Source organism: Styela clava, chromosome 15 (assembly GCF_964204865.1).
Source record: "Styela clava chromosome 15, kaStyClav1.hap1.2, whole genome shotgun sequence".
Classification (NCBI taxonomy): Eukaryota; Metazoa; Chordata; class Ascidiacea; order Stolidobranchia; family Styelidae; genus Styela; species Styela clava.
Window position 1 is genome coordinate 10,170,678 of NC_135264.1, and position 22,090 is coordinate 10,192,767.

General features: G+C 34.3%; 1 protein-coding gene and 1 long non-coding RNA gene across 2 annotated transcripts; both read left to right on the plus strand.

Moving 5' to 3' along the window:
- Nucleotides 1-374: 374 nt before the first annotated feature.
- Nucleotides 375-4,209, plus strand: LOC120334136 (tubulin polyglutamylase TTLL11-like). Its single transcript, XM_039401588.2, has 10 exons — nucleotides 375-547; nucleotides 1,035-1,150; nucleotides 1,255-1,381; nucleotides 1,655-1,785; nucleotides 2,084-2,185; nucleotides 2,501-2,671; nucleotides 2,767-2,894; nucleotides 3,400-3,553; nucleotides 3,629-3,736; nucleotides 3,853-4,209. The coding sequence occupies exons 1-10, from the start codon at nucleotides 436-438 to the stop codon at nucleotides 3,919-3,921; spliced, it is 1,218 nt and encodes a 405-aa protein (XP_039257522.2). The 5' UTR covers nucleotides 375-435; the 3' UTR covers nucleotides 3,922-4,209.
- Nucleotides 4,210-13,552: 9,343 nt separating this feature from the next.
- On the plus strand, nucleotides 13,553-18,049 carry LOC120334291 (uncharacterized). Its single transcript, XR_005568450.2, has 3 exons — nucleotides 13,553-13,708; nucleotides 15,449-15,564; nucleotides 16,705-18,049. It is a non-coding gene; the product is annotated as an uncharacterized LOC120334291 (long non-coding RNA).
- Nucleotides 18,050-22,090: the final 4,041 nt, after the last annotated feature.

A 22,090-nucleotide genomic window follows, 5' to 3' on the forward strand; every position in this document is an offset into this window, starting at 1 on the left:
TATATTATCGAAATGACGTTGTATTGTATTATTGATGACTAAATTCCCCTCACAAAGCTTGCATTCGTGCATGACAAAATTTTCTAGAACGCAATATTATGCAACTGTAATCTCGGTGAATACTACACTCAGTACGTAATGACGGTCAAACCATCCATTTGAAAAGTGCCGAATGAAATCACGCCATATCCGTTTTTTTTTTCGTGTCAGGACCACGTAATTCTGTAAATCAGCTGGCTATTTTATATCGCAACGAGAAATTTTGACGCTAAAACGAATAATTCAAAAGCTGAAGCGAGCTATAAATATGATTAATAATTCAATCAAGTAGTAGTACTTTATGGGCATATTATGTCTTGTGTTGCAGAAAAGCATTTTTAACACTTTTTACATACCCCTTCAGGTTATAACCGCGGTTTCAATTAATAACTTGATATGGCGAGGGATTTATGCAGAACGATTCCAAAGATGCGTATCAAATGGTGGTTTGATAAACCTCATATGGAAATAGCGATTGAGAGGCTTGGGTGGGAAAAGGTTCCAGAGGGTAGGTATATCCATATAAATACTTTAATAAAAGCTATTTATCTCTAGACTATACCAAATTATAACAGTATCATTTTAACGCTTAATTAGGTTAAATTAAGACACGCAAAATGTATAATACAGGGTGTTAAAAAGTAACGCAAAATTAACATAAGTTAGGATGAAATGCTATTTAAAACATTTACCGACTGACACCTTTGAACATGTTTGAATTACGACGAAATGCCATTTGAACATTTCACGACTGACGCTTTTTGACAGCTACTTTTAACGTTAGCATAACGAAAAATTTATCTTAATTTTGCGCAACTTCTTTAACACGCTGTATAATGTGAAAGTGGAAAGTAGGTTTGCCGCATGTATAACGAACGACTGGTTGTAATACCGGCTGCAGTCTGTATTATATATATTTTCTAAGTTGGCGCTCTTTCATTCCTATTTACTCTGTAATTCTATTAAGGTTTGGTATTTTACTGTATTTTTGGCAGATGAGAATGCAGACTTTTACTGGCACGATAAGACTTATTATGCAGACTTATTTGAACATGAGCCGAAGTTGGTCGGAGTCAATAAAATACCGGGTATTCTGGAACTTTGTACAAAGGTGGGGTTGTATTCTGATTTGGAGAAGATTCAATTCAAAAGATAATATTATGAATAGATAAGATAATTTCAACATTTATTTCTTATAATATTGTCTCACTTCAGGCTAGATTGTCAGAAATATTAACTACAAAGAAAGCAATCAATCCAAACATATTTCAATTTCATCCCAAAACGTGGATTCTTCCCCAGCAGTATAAACAGTTCACAGAAGAAACCAAACAGGAAAACAGTAAGTAAATGTTCTATATGTTAGGATATGGGAGAAATGATTAAAACTATATCTAAACAATTGGCTCAGAGTATGGTCACGCGTACTCACTATGAAGAAAAAGACACTGTATCTGAGCGAAGTTGAGCAATCACTGAGTTGCCAAGATCCACCGATACTTAATAATACCTAACATACTCGTGGTGGCGGTGTACGAGAGTTGAGTCGGAAATACATTGAAAGTTTTCACCAATAATGACTATATACTCGCGTATATACTGTTTGTCTTTTCAGAAGTATTGAGCGATGGCGAGTTAGCGACGTATTACATATACAAACCGAGCGTTGGAACGCATGGTAACGGAATATTTTTAGCGAATGGATCAGTAGATATACAGACAGAGGACAATAATTACATTGTACAGGTAGTATTTCATAAACTGTAACTTGCTCATTGGCACGCTTTCAAATTGAAAATTTTATTGATATAGTGGTTACGTGAGTAATAGTATATTAAAAATGATGTTATAGTTGATATATGATACTTTCGCTACGCAAAAGCTCTGTAAAGTCGCAATATTTCATGTTCGTAATAGTTTTCCACTTCAGATGAGGTGTTGCCACAGAAAATTTTCTGAGCTTTTTAATTGAACTCGAGATTTGTAAATATCGGTAGCAAGTAGTGTTATACTTTTTTAATATGTATTTATCTATATTTTTTAGAAATATCTTGATCCGCCTCTACTTATTGAAGGATATAAATTTGATCTACGATTTTATGTTGTGATTGCTAGAGTTGATCCACCAGAAATATATTTATGTAATGTGAGTCATAAAATCCTATTTTTATTTTAAACAAGATAGAATATGCTATGCATAGTCTTCACTAAAAGGAATTCTCTTTTTACCTCCATCTATCCGACAATTTTATCCACCTTCAACTAGCTTTTTTCGTTTTATCACTAACTTGAACTTATATCATTCAGGTGATTACGTACTTGGTGTCTCTTTACCTTTGTGATAAAATCATGTACTAGCAGATTGAATTGGATCAATCTATGAAGTTCGAATCAATCAATCAATCTATTGGAAATCAGCATTTTATCTTCACAATAAATATCATGTTTTTGTTTTGTACAGGAGGGTCTCGTGAGGTTATGTACAACAAAATACGAATCGCCGTGTGATAAAAATTGTGACGATATTTTCATGCACTTGACAAATTATAAAATCAACGTTCATAACAAATCTTTTCAACAAACTCCGTCTCCGAGCACTGGTTCAAAGAGGACGTGGAAGAGCGTCAAAGAAGTGGGTAGTTGAGTCAGTGAGTAGTGTCTCGGTTCACTAACGCTGAAAGATTAGTTTTAATACTGTCTGCTCCATCTAATACGACTTTTTGACAGACTCTGAGGGAGCGTGGATGTGATGTCGAAACAGCGACGAGGAGAATAAAAGAACTATGCGTGAACACGTCATTAGTTCTTCTGGATGAAGTAAAGCAAACACAAGAAATAAACCCATACCGCACGAGGTAAACAGCGCACACCAATATATAGAGTTATGACTTCGGATTCATGCACATACAAAATTAATAAAATAAATGGTGGTAATTTTAGCTGTCTCTTGCATCCCTGGTAACATAATATATATAACGTGCTCATTGATCGCGAACATAAAGCGGCATTTTTTACGCGGGTTCGATTGTTTATGTCAGAGGTATATACTGTAGTAGGTATCTTTGAAGGCTGAGTTCTTTGATGCTTTGCGGCTCATTATAAAAGCAGGCAATTCGTTTCAAATGCGCCAATTTCTGTAACAAATTGCCTTGCAATTGTTTTACTCGACAGTGGCTGGTTTCGGAAATACGCTCGCTCGTGCAGAGCTAGGCGCGGGGGGTTGTTATTGCCTGCGCCTTTAAGGCAGGTTGATGGGGGAGATAGGTGATACATATCTCCGTGAACTGACGATTTTTTTGTCATTTGTTTTACTTTGAAAAAAGTAAAATGACTATTGTTCATCTGTTCGTTAATTTTTAGGTGGTTTCATATCTTAGGATTTGATGTAATTCTGGACTCAGATATGCAACCCTATTTATTGGAAATAAACAGCGCTCCAAGACTTGGAGTTGTTCATCATAATGTACCGGATTTGATGGGAAAACGTTACATATTGAATGTTGTGGATCAACAGGTATCGTTTTTCCTCTTTGAATCAAAATTGCTATTTTTGGCACAAATGTAATATTTTTTATTCTTCTTTTGACAGATAAAAATACCTTTGATCGTAGATGTTTTGAAGTTAGTAACGATGGGAGAGAAAAATGTTGATATGACGTCATCATGTCTGGAAAGAATTTTCCCCATTAATAATGAAGTAATACGGGCCAGTAATCTTACCGAAAAACTCCCAATTTGCATGCTATTTGATGCCATTTAATACAAGTGATCAGGTTGTGGAAATTTTCACTTAATGAGCGTTTTCTGTTACAGGAAGATGGCGCTAACGGGTCTTGCGAACTTTGCCATGGAATTTTGGAACAGAGGCTGAATGTTCAATAATCCTAACAAACAATTAAAATGCTGGAAGACGAGTCAATCGCAATTTTTTAGTGTATTAATCACTCATAATTACTTTTATATATTTTTTACATGTTTTTTAATTAAATTTCGTGAATGATGCAAAATAAGAAAGTCTAAGAATTTGTGAAGAGTTGCAAAGAATATTCACAACGAGATGGACCGCCTAACCTGACCACTGTGAAATACTAGTCAATGTATTGTCTGCATTGGAAGACTGATTATTCATTCTCCTTTGAACTCTCTTAAATATATGCAATAAGTGGACAATTATGTCAAATGAGCTGAAAATGATCGGGGCTGTCGGCCGGAGGCTGAATTTCATACTTTCAATGTTGCTGATAAAAGTCAAATAATTCAAAAGCCATGACGTTTACAAAGCGTTTTTAACAGTATGTTTATTTTATGAGGGGATTACTACCCCAATGTCTTCTTATCAAAATTCAATTTTCTCCGAGTTCGGTGTTGGAGAACGGAGTCAAAATTTTGCTTGGAATGGAGTTGGAGCGAAAGTTTTGTCAATCCCAAATCTGATTTTGTTTATCTTAGCTGTAGCTTGTAGTATATATGTAGTGGATTGCGCAATGATTAGTTATGATGCAAAGCTGGTACATTGCTTGCGGTAAACATCTTTCCTTATTGCCTAACATCTAGTCCTAATCTTACTATCTATCTACAGTCGTTTTTCAACGATTGGTGAAAACTTATTCAACCAGATTCAGCTTCGCCTAAAAGAATGCATAAAACCATATACCTGAACGTTCAAATTTATTAAGGGCGGGTGGCAGGATCGAAGATTGTAACATTTCAAATAAAACACGACAAAATCCTCATTTTCCGATACGCATTTGCTGCATTATGGTTTATATGGCGTCTCTTCAAAATTGTTGTCCGGTGCAAATAGACTGTTAATAATAAAGTTAAGTTTGTCACCTACAAACATGAAAAAGTTTGAAGGGTTTGAAGAAAGAAGGGTTACAGCGTAATCAATATGATGGGAAGTTATGAGTTAACAGACGAAATTGTACTATTCAATGAAATACACGCATGATGTCTGAGAGTTAAATAAGAAATCCGAACAATTGAATTAGGTTTATTAACAATTGACAACCTCTTAATAACGCACTACAATCTTGTGAGAGAACTGGCAGCATTTCAGAAATTCTATTCTGGCGAATCTGTTATTTGTGTGAGTCTTGTGAAATATATAAATATTGTACATGAAATTGCTTTTTGAGTTGCGGGCTACAGGTAGATGTAATTTTGTTTTTAGTTTTGCAAAGAATAGTAATGGTACTGTAATTTTAATGAAGCAATGCAGCAATTGTCTTTACATTCTCTCGAATTAAAAAAAAATTGTTTCCGAGAGATGGCGCTATAGACCACCTCAATACTAATACTGTTTTTTTTTGAAACAGAGATTAACTAAAGCTTACTATAACCTGCAACTCAAAACTGGTCATGAGCAAGTGTAATAAACAATTGATTATACATTTATATATCTCCAATACATCCCTGTGGCTGTTTGTGAAGTCAGATTCTCTCCATTTACTTCTCTTCTAAACATCTAAATTCTAGTAGTGGTAATCACTTCGTTTACGACGCAAAGATAACTATTTCATATTTTCAAAGCTTCTCCTTCTCGAAGTCGAATTTCACGTTGGCTGACTATACTATGTTATTAAACTTCAATATTCTTCTATGCTAAATTTTATATATTATGCAAAAATTTACAACAAGCTCAACCTCTAATGCAATTAGGGAAAGCCATCTATATTGGTAATTTCAATTTTTTTTTTTTTTCAATTTTTGTGTTGCAAGCTTTTGATTTGTAACGATTTTTTTAAACGAAAATAACGAACAGTTTTATATACGTTTCACATATATTTGTACTTCATTTTTAGAGAAATTTTTAGCTATTCTCAGATAAATTCATTCTCTCAATTGTTTTTATTTCGTAACATCAAATCATATTTGTTTGTGCTCATGAATTAGATTATTCTGTCGAACCTACATCAATAATATGTTAAAGTAAAAGATGTATGTTAATTGAATGCATTGATTTGTAATCAGGATTATAATGAAGGTTATTTACTGTTGTTTATCTGCAGATATTACATATGACGTATGTTTCCACCAAAAATCGGTTAATGATAATTTTGTCAAAACAGCCAAGAAAATGAATGAATTTTTGTTCAAAACGCTATCCATTACTATGCAAACAAACGGATGTATCCAGGGGCAGAATAAATAGCCAGCTGACAAAAGCAACATGATCTTTTGATATCTAATAACTAATAGATACTTGATTTTTTTTTGTTATCGACTATAATTATTATATCTCCGTTACAGAAACTTAATGCCAACAAAACGACAATTATTTTTCCAAACTCACGCTTTAAAATAATATGTGCCAAATATAACAAGACAGTTCATTCAAAACTAGTTCATTCCGTATAAATAAAAGGGATTCTTGATAAGGTATTATGTACATCAATTATTATTAGACATCACTCATGGCCATCCACATTATTTGCGAGCCTGTCTGACCATGGCCAATATAGCTTTGTATAATATAAGTTGTCAATCGAACTATCGACCACGCCCCATGTACTTCAGGTATTGATATTGAGACAACATCGTGTAATGAAGATACATATTTGTTTAAATATATATCATATTCGTAGCATGGCTACTCACATCCATGTTGCATACATAGCGAAGCGTAATCGAATCATTCAATCGTGGCTTAAAGTTTTCATACGAAGAGTCATCGCTGGACATCTGTTAGTCGAGAGAGAATCACATGTGGCGGGCGATCGCGTCACTTTACGATTGTTAAAAAAGTTCTAAAACGGTCGCAAATTATCTTTGTGGATAGATTGCTTAGTAAGACAAAGATGTTGTTTTAACATATACATTGTTTACTTTTGCATGGCAAAGATTCTAACATAAAATCGGATGCTGTTTAAAAAAACTCCATGTTGCATTTCGGTCTGATTAATATATTTCCCAATCAAAAGACAATGCTCGATTATCTTTCATTTTCGTCGCTAACTCTTCAACTGCTGTTTGCCATTGTTTAAAACGTACATACCCAGTGGCGCCATAAATCACGTGATTTTAAGCATTCCGTGGGAGCACAACTGGTTAAATTCTGAATATTGAACTCTAAAAGGGTGGGAATGTGATCTTTAAAGACAGATAGACGGGATTTGTCTTTTATGAGAAATCTGCATTATCTTTGGATCAATGGCTCGATCGATAATATAAAATTATCATCGGCCATGTATAAAACACTAACTTTAATGTGCTCGTTTCAAGTTCGGATCATGATCGGTAACAATTTTATTATGAATTGATGAACTGAAATTCTGTTGATGGTGTTGCTTGTTAACCCAGTATCGACACTTCATAATATATATATATATAGTTTGTCGAAAAGAAAGTAATAAAACTGCATTTACAGATTTATTTATATTGTACTTGATTGGAAGTACACATCTACCCCCAAAAGGAGGCCTACCGTCTATTTTTCTGCTTAATAGGCCCTCGATTAAAAGACTATTAAAATGGCGATTGCTTCTATTTTTCCATCTATATATCAAATAATAATCATCATTTCTGTTATAAGAACCGTTATGAATTTTATAAGTCTTCCTGATGACCTCGCTCAGCTGACCGAGAACCAGAAGACCAAAAATCAATTTATGACTAAGGTCAAAAGTTGGGTCACGTTGGACAATGGACATCCAGCTGAGATTTAAAACGAGTGATACGCGAACGCGACACGCGATTGTTCAATGCTCCATGAGAAAGGGAATACTCTCTTTGTTTTTATTATAATATGTGATTATGGTGATTATTTATCGTCGATATGGTGCTTATTATTACGAGTGATACACTTAAAATCACTTCGTTTTATGATGTATAGTTTGTGGTACAGTAAATTGTCTTTATGTTCCCGTGCATCCCATATTAGTATGCTTGTTGCTTTTAGTACCAAATAACGTGCGTTTTGATATGATAAAAATACTATATTTGACTTTAACAAATGGATTTTGTACTCATAAATGTAAATATCTTTTGATGGTTTCATATTATTCCTCATATGAGTTCGAAACAACACGCTCCAAAGTTTATTGAATAGTGAGGAATACACACTTTTGTGACTTTATAAAGACAATTTCAGTTCAGAAGGACTTCGGGGTACATCACAGAATATTGAAATCGCTATATGTTTTATATCGCAATATATAAATATACTATTAAGAGCACCCGTTGGTCAAAAGTATTATGGTTTAAAAGAACATACCCATTAACCAAAATCACAATCACTACATCTTGCGTTCGAATCGACGTATTAGTATTTTAATCAATAGATTTCGCGTTTACAACACAATTATTATTCATAATGTCGTCACAATGACAGTCGATAGTGGCAAAATTTTCCGGCATTCACCGCGTGCCTTACTGATTTGTGACAACAAGGCTCGCATAGAATACTCAAAAACAGTGCAATTTATACGTAGAAAGCTAAAGTTTATAGTTTTTATAATACCAGAAGAAAGTGTTGAACTTCCGTGGCATTCACCGCGTGCCTTAATGACGTCATAATCGACGTTTTATATCAAGGTCCACATTGAACACGGCGGAAATCACAACCAAACTAGTCGATGGTTTACAAACTAGTAGTGATGATAACTCCAAGAGACGAATAAGTTTGAATGATTACCTCACCAGCTAACGTCCCTTAAAAAGCCCTTTCCCTTTTTCTCTTTTTGCAATAACCCCGCATGTTTAATTAACCAACGCAATTAATGTATTGTCCGAAATCAGAATGTCGCAAGGGAGAGAGAAAGGGGCATCGCGGGAGCGCGCAACATTCACCACGCGCCACGCGCTTGCCATATTGTGAAGGGGTCAATTATCAATAAATGCATTCAGATAATCTGATAATTAGTGCATCCTACTATCCATATTTTCCGCTGAATTAAAGACGACGGCTTCAGTTTCACGACGGCAAATGCAATTCTCATATCTAGGACTGTAGCGTGGGATACAATCAACACACAGGAAACTCATTAGCAATGTTCAATTATTACCAAAAAAGTTGTATTTGTTCCCATGAAAATTTGTAATGACTCGATCCCAAATTAACAAGAAAATTCTGAGTGAACCTCAATATGACTAATTTTAAATGAAGTAGGATTTATCACGTATTCTGTATGACCTCAAAAAGTTAATTAGAATTTTGATGTGTTACCTAAATAGGAAAATATCTAGTGTGCACCGCATGCCCTTATGACAAATACAGAACAGCATTTAGAAACTCAGTTAAATAATTTCCGAACCGTAAAACCGCCAATAAAATTAGTATTCACGTGATATACATTTATGCAGATACATTCGTGTGACTTCATCACTTTGATAACCAAAGTTGATGAATGTTTATAATTCTTAAAAGCTTCTAGTTTTAGGTTTTTTTACGAGATTGTATTTCCATGTTCTTGTAATAAATTGAATGATCATTACACAGAATGGGTGATTTAGGCATGATTTTTAAATGTGGTTTACCAGTCTGGACAATGTTGTAATATTCTTTCTGGCAACAGTCTTTACTCGATGGAAGTCGCCTTTCGAAATCGCCATTTGCTCGAAAACCTCAAATCTATCAAAATCTTTTTAATACCTTTCATGGTCTTACTGAAGATAGAACCTTGGGCTTAGCGATTTATCTTATCGATCGTGGGTAGCTGGTTGTATTGGTAAAGCGAGAAAAGTAATTTCGCGATATCGACTATTGTTCTTAGGTAAGATTGGAATTGATCGAGTCGCTCTTTCAATTTTAATACCTCCCAAAACCAACAACAGATCAAACTTGAATCGTGATTGTTAGTTCTTGTTGATTTGTGACCTAGGCATAATCAAAGTTAAGAATGTATTTTGAACATATGTGCTCTTGATTGGAAGCAATTTCATTTGGGAATGAAGTGCCTGCCTTAATAGGCGTCTCTGATGAAAATTTTCAATCAGGCTTATTTTTAATTGCACTGGGTACCTGATACTCAAAGCAATTTTCCACGAGTCAATAAACCCTACACGAACAGCTAATTGGTTATTCAGCGTAGTTACTATAAATATTTATGCTAATTTAACCTGTTCCGTGTTCACACCATGTTTTAATAATATGTTCAAGAATTATCTACCGGGAGTTACGTAACCAGTGATGCCAGATTCTTGTAATATTCATATACTGTACTAATATATAAAATATTTTCATCAACAAATAGCATGGGTTGTACGAATGCAAATTTTTAAGAATAACCTACCGGCATTACGTAACCAATGATGCCAGATTTTTGAAAAATATTTATGTACACACGTATACAGTACTTTCATCAACGTCTATCATGAGCTGTACAAATGCAAATATTCAATGAACATTTACTTTTGAAAATTTACATCCGATTTTGTATAAAAAAAAGTGAACCAAATCTATATTAGCCCATGCCATATGTACGTGGGCTAAATATTCGAAGTGGGAAGAAATTGCATATATATATATATATCACTGTTTCAACAAACTTACTCAATAAAGTGATGAAATACATTTTGTTGATTGAAAAACACCTAAACGACAAAATGCTCAGAAGAGACATTGCGATGCTTCCTGAATTTTGGCCAAGAAACTGCTACCGTTTTGTCACAGAAAAATAAAATTAACAGGAATAAAAGGATACTAAACAGCTCATCTATTTCATGATTTATCTTTTGCGTGAACTCTATATTGTATAATGGGCCATTATGACATGGCGCAAATTTACAAAAAATAAAAACAATTTTGAACGTGATCATTCTATTTTAGTTGATGAAAAAATTGGAATTACGTTTATGTAGGTATCTTCCATCACTCACATTTAAACTCTATTCGATGCCATCTGTATTGCAATTGCAAAGGCAGGTGGTCATTATGTATATCACAGCATTTTACGACTTTTATTTTCGATCGTATTACAAGATGGTGCAGCACATCACTGCAAATTAATATTCATGTCATATTGTTGTAAGCAGATGTCTGCGTCTAATTAGTACAAACACAATGCCTGATTGCGGATTGAGGGCCTTCATTTTCACAATGCTCAATTTTTATTTAACGATCTCTTTATTATATTTATAATAAGAAATTTCAATTAACATATTGAGTAGGCCTACTTTGTGATAATGAACCATGTGCTGTTATGGTGCGGATGGGAAAATTTTGTGTGATTTTCCCGAGTAGGAATAATTTGTTCTCGTTATCATTTAGAGGTTTCCTCAGTGATAATTGTGATAAAAAACAAACAGCACTATCGCCCTAGTTTATGTCATTGCTGTATCATTATTATTCAATTGATAGCGGATATACGACAAAAATAAATAATGCTTATCAGTAGGATATTTGTTCTTTTCATACACTTTGTTGGAACTTATCTCAATGTTACATGCATATCATAAGGCAGGACATATGGAAAAATTAGGTTATCACTCAATTGATAATCAGAATGTTTTACCACAAACTTATGTATGCAATTCATTTTTTATGCGTGCAAATTGACTCTTAGGAAACCCCAGAAATAGCTCGAAATTCCGCGTCATTTAAAAAAAATATTTTCTTTCCTAAATACTACCCAACCAAAAGCGACTTGAAATAAGACGGAAGGAAGAATTTGCAATACCAAAGGAGGATAAATCAAGTCGGAAACAGGAATTACTTGCCACTGATAAATCCAAGCCTTGGAGATAGGTTTACAACCCAATAATTACTGGCAACGGCCACGATGTTCAAAACCAGCCCGTTCCTTAGTGGAACAATTAACCTTTTCAATCCGTAGTGCATGCGCTCAAATATGCATCATACATGGTCATATTTAATTCTGATATGATTTTTTGTACATTTGATTTTCCGCTTATCATAAATACCGGTGCCGGGTGTCATCAATTTTCCAGCAATATAGCGAAATATATGTGGATTAGGCAAAGAAAAGGAAGTGTATGTAATATGCATGTCAAATTTTGACCTGGGGTTGTCATATTATCGACCGCCGTGCATCTGCTTTCGATTTAAATGCGTGCAAGGGATGTACACGAAGGATTAACATGCATTTGAATTATTCAAATTTCATAAATGACAAACCAGATTCGCTGTTATCAATATTCGAATATATCCACGTCCGGCTCTATTCAACACCCGACGCAGCGGTAATTATCTTTGTAATTATGAAAATCGTCTACTTTACTCGTATAGTTAAATTTGAATGAAGAAAGCTGACGCCAAATAGCCCTGTAAAAAATACGAAACATTCACTTTGGCCATATTGTCATAGCCAACAGAACATGTTTAACTTTTTCCCAACACATATCAATTTTATCTTGCACACAAACAGCGTTTTTGGCTATTTGAGAAATCCTTTATTTTGAATAATTTTCATTCTCAATTTTGTCGTGTTATTTTGTGTTATTACCACTGATATATAGCAAACAAAATTCAGGATTGTAATGAAGCCTCTCAGTTTAGCTCGGCTAAAACAATCTGGCTTTTTTTACTGGTTTGTGGATCCCAAACTCCAGTCTAAAGCTTGTTACAATTTTCTCTTGCGCAAAATAATCCGCAATACGCATACGTATTCTTCAGCTATGCAAGTGAAATAAAATTTTATTAAATTTTTTAACAGTAAATGCAATATTCATTATTTTTTGTGGTGTAATTATTTTCTTTATTAGTCCGCTGGTGACAGCCGATCAATGTTACCAGTAATTGAACACCTGTCATAAATTGGCCCGAGCACTTGAATGACCTTTTGGAATATTTAGGTTGTGTCAGCTTTAAAAAGACTGAAGAATGGCTTCAAGAAGTGGCAAGAATAAATTACAGAATTTATAGAAAAACTTTCACTAATTTAAAAAAACAATATCATTGAAACTATCAAACGACAAAGTAGCAACATTGTTAAAATTGTGCCTAGTCAACTGAGACTTAAATGTCGATACCGAGGTATATTAAATTAATATATATATATACATAACGATATTTTTTCAACTCAAACCAATTTTAAAATAATACTATATTTCATGAATACATAGAGAGACGAGATTTATCGTTGTCCCTGCTCACACAATCTCGTTCGCATTTTTTTGAAATAAACTCAAAATTATGAAAATTTGTCGGGTGAAACCGGTGTTTGATAATAGAATTCGAACGAATAATGTAGAAGCATGTACCAAGCAGGAAAGTTAAGATATTTGTGGATTCATGTTGATGCATTAAAATAATACTCTTCCATTTCTTGAGTCACAAATCAACATCATGGAAGCGGGATAGCGTAATAATATAGTAGAAGTTTCAGACTTGTACCAATCCGCATGGTTCTTTTGTTCAAAACACGCCATTCGCATGGGCGTTAATGGAGACCGCACCGCCCAACGGCACCAGCTGATAAAATGCTTTTGTCTCAACGCCCTTTTTCTTTCGCTCGTGTGACGCAAATGCAAATTGGGCATGAGAATTAAAACATAATACCAATGGGAGATTGTAAAAAAGAGAGAGAAAAAATCGTTCACTCCGAAGGGAAATCATAGCCAGATGTCACACGCAGAGAACTAAGGTATATAAACCCAGAACATTCAGGAGAGAACACACACAACGATTGCGGTCATTGGTCAACTGGTCAAAACTGGCCAATCTTAGAGAAAGAAGAGAGATACCGTCGCAAAGAAGTTCTACAAAGAGGTGAGCGAAGTAATTATTGTATACAAATTTCTGAAATGTGTGAGCCGCATACTACTACAATATTACCTTCGTCAAAATGCTCTTTGCATATGAGTCCATTTGGCTGTTTCAATGTTAGATAAATTAATTGAATTGTCCTATTCTGAATTTTAGTTCGGTTTCATAAATCGGTTTATTTCGGCTTATTATATATAGGCTTTAGCTTCCTTTCTCCGTGGGGAAATTTTTTCATATTTTCGTGCAATTTATTACAACTTGAAGCAATTGAGAGACTATTTTTAGTCATACCAATGTTAGATATAGAGTCACCACCCGATCGATAAAACGTGTCATTTTGGTTGAAGCCAAGCTTTATTTGGAGGGGAAAAGGGCGGAGAGTAATGCTAAATTCCTGGAAATCGTCTGACAACTTCTCCTCTTATTTTTTCTTTCTCTTTTTATCAATTTACGATGCATTATTTATGTTGTTGCGATCATGCGTCAGAATTTAGTTTTTGAACTGATGTTCTCGTCACTGACTAACAAAACTGAATTTGAAAATGATTTAAAAATTTTTGAACAGAGTTTAGAATACAAATTTCAAAATATTTTGCGAGCGTGATATATTTGCGCAAATTTTGGTAACTTATCTTTGGCGAAATTTCTTAGCTTTAATGTTAAATTTTTGTCTTTATCTAGCAGCCCAGATGCTTGACCACATGTCCAATTTCTTTGTTTCGCCGCCTCCGGGCTTAATCTTGACCAAAATCGATGGCCAATACCCCTGAGATATCATTTCAAAAGACTTATCATCTACTTAGGTACAAATATGTGGTCATAAATTATTTTTATCGCAAATATACGATTGTACAAAGTACAATCCATTGAGGTTCTGTGCCACTAAATATATTTGTCATTTATGCCTTATTGCTGACATCACCGTTTGAATATAATACAAAGAGTAAAAACATGAATATTACCAGTTATTCAGAAGTATTATCGCACGCACGCAGCAATTTTTTAAAATAACTTGAGCAAAGCATCATCATTTTACGTTGCTGACAGTTCGAAAGACAATATCTAATAACTTATTATATATAATATTTTTTGTTAGCAAAATGAAACTTTAATTATTTTTTGGAAGTCGTGCTACAATGTTAAAGATGGATCATTTAATTGAGTTTTTCTCCGTTATATTAACGATCAAAGGTGTGCGTGTCCCCGATTTTACAATACAATTATATCGGTATTACTAAAGATGATCTGCTACGGTAGCAATTCTATCGATTTTTATAAATGTCGAAAAGAAAGAATATTGCTCTTCGTAAAGGTCACCGTCGGTGTCGCATGATGATTTTTAGTTGCTTGTGAGTCTCACTCCTATAAAAAATTCATACATATGACTCGAAGCTGGCATTCGGAGAAAAAATAAAGTGCTCTTTTTGCATAAGAAAGATAAAAACTTTCTGCATGCGCGCCATCTCTTTATGAAATGAAAATCGAATATGCATCTGCTGCCTACACGTTTCAATTTTGAGTGAACGTCCGTGGGGTAGACGCCCTTCTAGTTTATAGTCAGCAAGACAGCGTGTAGGAGAAGCTTCGTTTTCAATTTAAAAAGTTTCTTTATGTCAATTTTAAGATTAGATTTTATTACTAGCTACAACTTTCTGCAGAATTTGAATCACCAGTCGGTTATTTGTAATCTGCTACTCAAATTGTTAGCATTTTTAATTTTTAACCTCAATTTATTTTCCTCAGATTCTGTGAATGTATTATTCAAGAGAGATGTTATCCAGAAAGTTTGGGAGTAAATTGGATCCAACATATGAGAAGAACTTCTCACGTGGTTTAGCTTGACGTAGTTTGTGTGAAAGGTGAGTCCACTATGTGCAAACATATTTAGAAATTGATTGATACCACTTCACTGGTATTTTGAGTATTCGAGTTGATTTTCTTCAACATCTCATTCCTTTATAATATTTAAATTATTTCTACTAAAATACATTGAAACGTGTCCCAAAATAGTTTGAAATCAACACAAATCCGTTGTTTTGCGTAAAATCTTGTTTGTAATATCAAAATTGTTGAAAAACATTATCATATTAAATTTAAATAAAAGAAAATGCGTAAACCGTACCAAATCTGGAATTCCGGTCCAAACAGCCGTAAGCCGGCCAGTAATTAGCGACATGTCGTCTCGGGACGTAGGTGCTGGGCTGCATAATTTATTATATTTCATAGCTAAAACAGATGGTCGCCATGAGGCGTTGTCTGTTCGATGTGATACTTTTTGGCACATATATCTTTGTGAAAGTTTTTTTTTTACTCCGCCGATTTACCGTGATGGAGCGTTTTACTGGAAACATTGATATATTTGAAAATATAGAATTATAACTTAGATAGTTCATTAGATTTCTTATTCAAAATTGTATGAAACCAGTTTATCGTTATAGAATTCATACATATTGCCAGAATTAGACGAGTTGTTCGATATTACATGAGTTCCTTTCATCGTGTTCAGTGTGGCGCCTTGATTGAAAATGCAATACATATTAAGGCACGCGGTGAATGCCAAGAAAGGAACACACAATCAGCAAATGACAAGAACGAGCTGTTTTGGTATTCTGTGGTAGAACTAATATTTATTTCCAAGTTCAATTCTGGTTCTTATACCCCAATCAATTCTGCCTATAGGATAAAAATGATAAAAATTTTGAACTGATTTGAAGGTCATCTGAATTCAATTCAATTATGATAAGCAATCACTCTAAAACTCTCTCCGCCGTGACGTCATTTCGGCCTGGCAAAAAAAGACTCTTGATGCTATTTTCAAATTACGGATGAATAATTTATAACCGTTCTGGTAAAAACTTGTTGGGCAAAATTTTGTGTTGATTTTGTACCTTTTCAAGGTTGAATCAATACTAGATGCAGGCATTTATCTATGAGTTACTATTATATCGTGCTTGGTGTTTATAATCAAAAATCTTGAAACTTATTTTTCATTATTACAGAATGTTCATCAAAGTTCCTCAATATTCTCTGGCGAAGATAAGTTCAATACCTTGCAACGTTCATTTTCTAAAACAGACGAGACCCAGAATATAAAATGAATGGGTAATTCTCTTCTCAGTTGAATATTTGTAGTAAAGTTCTAATCTGAAAAGAATACGATGTTCCTGAAGTTCCTATTGTTCTATGAAGCTCCAACGACAAAAGCTTGGCAGAGTTCAGCTATCTCCAATTGTAAGACTTGTTTATTGAAAATATTCAAAATCACAAAAAATCGTAAATTTATTACAAATTAAAATCTAAAAAATATAAAAATGTTATCAGTAAGCATTGCTCTATGAAGTTCATTTGTTAATTTACAACTCAAATTTCTCGAAGTTCCCAATTAAGTACAAATTAATACTCAAAACTAAAAAAAAGAAAAAACTCAAAAAATCTAATAAATATATTTTGTATCTCATATGAGTTCAAATTCCTACTAAGATAACTTCAACAATATTCCTTCATTTTTTCGAGTTCCAACTATTTTGCAGTATTAACTATATTTTTTCCGTTCAATCCAATTGTTTTTTGCAATAATATTTCCCAGTGATTCTATAAAAAAGTAAAACTCAAAAAATATACAAAAAAGTGCAAAAATAGTGTTTTGTATTTTTTTTAGATGTTTTTGCACTTATTCAAACCACCTTTTCTTCATTTTATATTTTCTGTCGTTGTGCTTATACATTCACCAAATACTGAAGATACACTGGTCATATACATCTTAGAAAATTTGAGAAAATAATTTTGAACATTTGGCAATGTGCAATTTTATGTATATTTATTGCTGGTCTGTTCATTGTATTATAAGTTCCTCAAAGCAGTAAAAGAGTAGGAGAATGTTTTACCAGCTTGCTTTATGTTAATCAGTCTTGTAAATACTGTGTCTAAAGTTGGAGGTTTTTTATGTAAGTTTATTTTTATTTTAGGTGTACTAATTTGTAGATGTACAAATTATGGGACACTAATTTCTCTTTTCTTTTTTATTTACATTACGTATCGTAGCACTGTGGCCCTCGACCAAAAAAATATTATAAAAATGTAAAAATATGAAAAATTCATGATAATAATAATTAATTCGTGTATATTAAAAAACTTTCCTTAATACTGTGAATGCTTTGCTTCAATTGTGTAAACATATTATTGTAATTGTATATATTAATATTATTATTTGTCTATAATATTTCGCGTGTTAGTGTTACGGGACAGCGTGCAATTCAAACAAAAATATTTTTTTTTTTTGTGTGTAAAACTCTTTCTGTGTATTCATATTCACGTGTGCGATGCAATAAAATATGTTAAAAATCAGTATTGTTATTCGAAATTTTGTCAAAAATATCCTAATTTGGAAAACCAAAATGGCAATTGGAAAATTTAGGACGTCTTATCCTGAAGATCAGACATGCATACATGTCAGGTTTTAGTTGTGCAGCCAAAATGTAAGTATATATCAAATCACTCACTAGTCAATTTGCTTTCTAAGTCAAATGTTAATTTCCAGCAAAGTGCGGTGGATTAGACCAGTGCTTCCCAACTTTTTTTTAGTTCGCAAATGAGATAATATATATAGGAGATAATTTAGGGATATAGGAGAAAATAAACAATGTATCCATTATTAAGCTTGCATGTTGGATTTTATCAGATCAAGTCGAGGCTTGATAGGAGACAAGCTCACACGCAACGTAGCGTACTACTAAACACGTTGTGCTTTTGGCGCAAAGTCATTTCCTGCACTGGAGGGGAAGCACTGGATTAGAATACATTCTGACTATCCGTACTTGTGAATGACGGGCGGCTCAACATTTTGAATCAAAATGATGATTTTGAACCAGTAAGCCAGTTATGATACCTCGCGAAAACGCTCGTAAAATAGCATAAAAAGTATATCATTGTAAAGTATACAAGGAATTTTTCTGGGGTCGAGGATTAGGGAAACATCGAGAGAAGGAATTACCACTTGGTGATGTTTTTGAGCCAGTCGTCTGTTCTACTTGTAAACGGCCGGAGGTCCGATGCGGTATTCTGTTCTCTGATGTGCTGAATTGCAAAGTATCATCTCAGGACTCTCGTTTGATGCACATATCGAAAAAAAAAACGAAATAAGGTAATATAATAAATTGAATGATACTGTATATTCACTTTCATGTCAAAAGATTTTCCTTTTATAAACAGCTGTGCTGACCTGACGGTAAGTAACGTAAGTAGTAAGTAAATCGTTTCTGCAGTTTCGTTTTATTTTCGGTAGTGTTACAGGTATTGCTGCCGGGGCATCCAGGAATACTGGGCATCCAGGAAAGAAATGTTCAAAATGTCAATTGATGAAATTTTTTATCCGCAGTCGCAGACTACGGATGTTTTTTTTTATCTTTCATTCAAATACTTGTTGAGCCTATGAGAATTGTGAGGTTACGTTATTTAAGCGGTATTGATTTTAGGCGGGATAAACACAAAAATACAACGAAATTCGCTGTGTTCTAGTTTGTGTTGGTATTGTGCTGAAGGTTTCTTTTCAATCAAGGTCTCTGGAAATATATACATATGATGTAAGTGAGAACTATACTGGATTTATATATAAGATCAGAAAGACTACTGGGAGGCGATTTTTCGTGTCAACTTTACGACATTTTGTTTATTTAGGAATTGGACTGAGCATGTCCATTTTTATTAGTTTCTGTTCCAACTTTCTGTTGTGCCATAAATATTCGCTCATTCGAAAAACTGAAACAGACGTCATGAATCTTAGATATATGCATGTAAGAAAAGTCTATCAGACGAAATGTTGTTGTGTTACGGCATTACAGATCATTCGGTGATGCGATATTGTTTCCTTTGTCTATGATTTGTTTACAAATAGACGCGGGCTAGTCTACAGCTGTCAATTTCCAAATAACACCAATTACCCAATTAAGCTTTTTTGCTTTCTGAGTACATAGGTAAGTGTAATCATAGATTTATGGATTTTTTATGCTAAGTGGTCATAAGTATATATGCCTGCACCATCGGGACACAAAATGTAGATATATAGTTTTAAAATCTTTATTCTTTGATACTTCAATCACGCTATCTTTGACCTCAGTGTTCTTAGTCCTTTGACAAGTTTTGTTTTCGATAGTGGTTGTTGGTAAGACAGCCAATTCTTGACAAAGGGCATTCACATTTATTTGTTACCATTTTCATTTATTTACACGAAATGTAGTAAATAAATGAATCATGAATATTCAGAAATACGAGTGTACAGCGATTATTTACTCCATTTATCATAAAAATATGCGTTTTAGAATTTTTTTTGCTGCCTTAATTTTGATTTTGGGATAAAGTTTTCAACGTTTTCTCCAACTTTACTAAACAAGGAACATTGTAAAAATGTTTCCAATTTTTTAATTATTTTAATGCATGTGGTTTCTGTCATGTCAAAAATTGCATCTAAGAATCCGCTCATTTTTCACTAGGCCGCGAGCCGAGGCCCTGAAAAACGCATAGAAAGTGAGTTTCGTAGCGCGCATCAGGTAACTACCTGAAAATGATTTTAAAATGTTTCTTAAAAATTTAGTAACAAATATTGCCTTGTTCCCACTTCCAAAAGTTGCACGTTTTACGGAAAAGACGCTTTTACCACAAGAAATATGTGCTACGATCTGTCCTATATTCTCTACATTTTCGGCAATGAACAATGACTTCTGCATGACGTAACAATTGAATCGAATCAGCTGTTAGCGAGCGGATGAATATTAGTTATTACTGCTCGACCTTGCGCTGAGTTGGGCAGCCTCACCATAGCCCTGTTTAGTTATTATTGGACACGTAGTGGACATAACGATCGTTTCAATATTATGTTGTTGTTGTTCTTGTTCTTGTTCTTTGACACGTTTTTAAAAAGTCGCTTTTCTCTTTGATTACTGGACTAATTGCTTTGAAATTTTCAGTGGTTGAAGATGAAATTTTTCTCCAGAAGGCTATTACTTTTATTTATTTCAAATATTCCTGTTAGCTCTGTAAGATTTGTTTTTGTTTGCTATGACGTCACTAAACGTTCTGCGGATATCGGACGCCATTTTGTGTCCAACGGACCATCTTGCAATTTCAATTCACGCTGTCACAAGACAGGAGTTCTGGTACCGTAACACAGCGCGGTGACACTGAACTAACTCGTAGCTGTCAAAAGCTTGAAAATCCATACAAGTATGAGAAATAAAAAGATGAAACTTGGCAGGTGGGTAGAGTTGTGTTTCTTTTAACCATATTTGAAAGTTTCGCGTTTCTACATTTGAAGGAGCGGGAATAGGGGGTGTGCATTTCCGATACGTCGATAATATCTTTGTCAACCAATTTGCGGCCACCGTGTTTTCGTCTGTTTGATTGCTGTGATGTGGTGCTTTGTTTATAATTTAACGAGTTTTGTTCGAAATAACCGTGTTCTTGAAATATATGACGGTCAGAAATGCAATTAGAAGCCCAATGTTTTCACGCTGTCACAAGACCAACAATTGTCAACCAATTTGCGACCACCGTGTTTTGTCTGTTTGATTGCTGTATGGCTGCGTATGCGATAGTCTCGACGCAGCATAAACGATGATCAAGGCTTGAAATCCGTGGTCGCACACTGGTCGTTCGGTCGCAAATACGTCTTTCGAGTGCCGTACTTTGGGGATTTGTATAGCTTCAACCCTTTGTCGTAGAAAGTTAATACGAGGTTTAGCGTGTAGAATAAATGCCGCCAATGCACCCACGGTGAAAAAATTAACGGGTTAGATATATTGGTTTTTGTTTTATAGCGGTTTGAATGAAATTGTCCGCAGACTGGCTACACCACCCTAGGCCTGGTGAGTTGTCCGTGTAGTCGAATTGTCCATCAGCCCTAAACGGCTATGACAGTCACTGTACCAAAAATTGTACCCCGATTCGGCTGGTGTTAAGTTGACGCTTGTTATTTAGTAACGTTTTTATCTGAAATGTTTGACTGTGGTTCGGTACCTGATCCGATAATACGGTACATAATTGACTCATATCACGAGATATTTCAACTGATGTTTCAATTGTCACAGGACCTAAAATATCTATGACAGTCCTTGTACCGTCACGGTACCCCGATACAGGTACTGGTAAGTCACCGCCGGTATGTTAGTCGTTGGTCACCGCATATGATTTTTGGGGAATTGTTCTGCGTGTCCATATATTTGAGCATTGCTCTCTTGTTAGTTAAGTTATGCTACGACGTTGTTGAAAAATGTATAAGTAAGTTATTAAACACTTGTAGATCCTTACCACGGATATGGGCCGTGAGACGAAGCCTTGAAAACGCCCAGAAAATGAGTTTCGTAGCGCACATCTGGTAACTAAATAAATTATTCA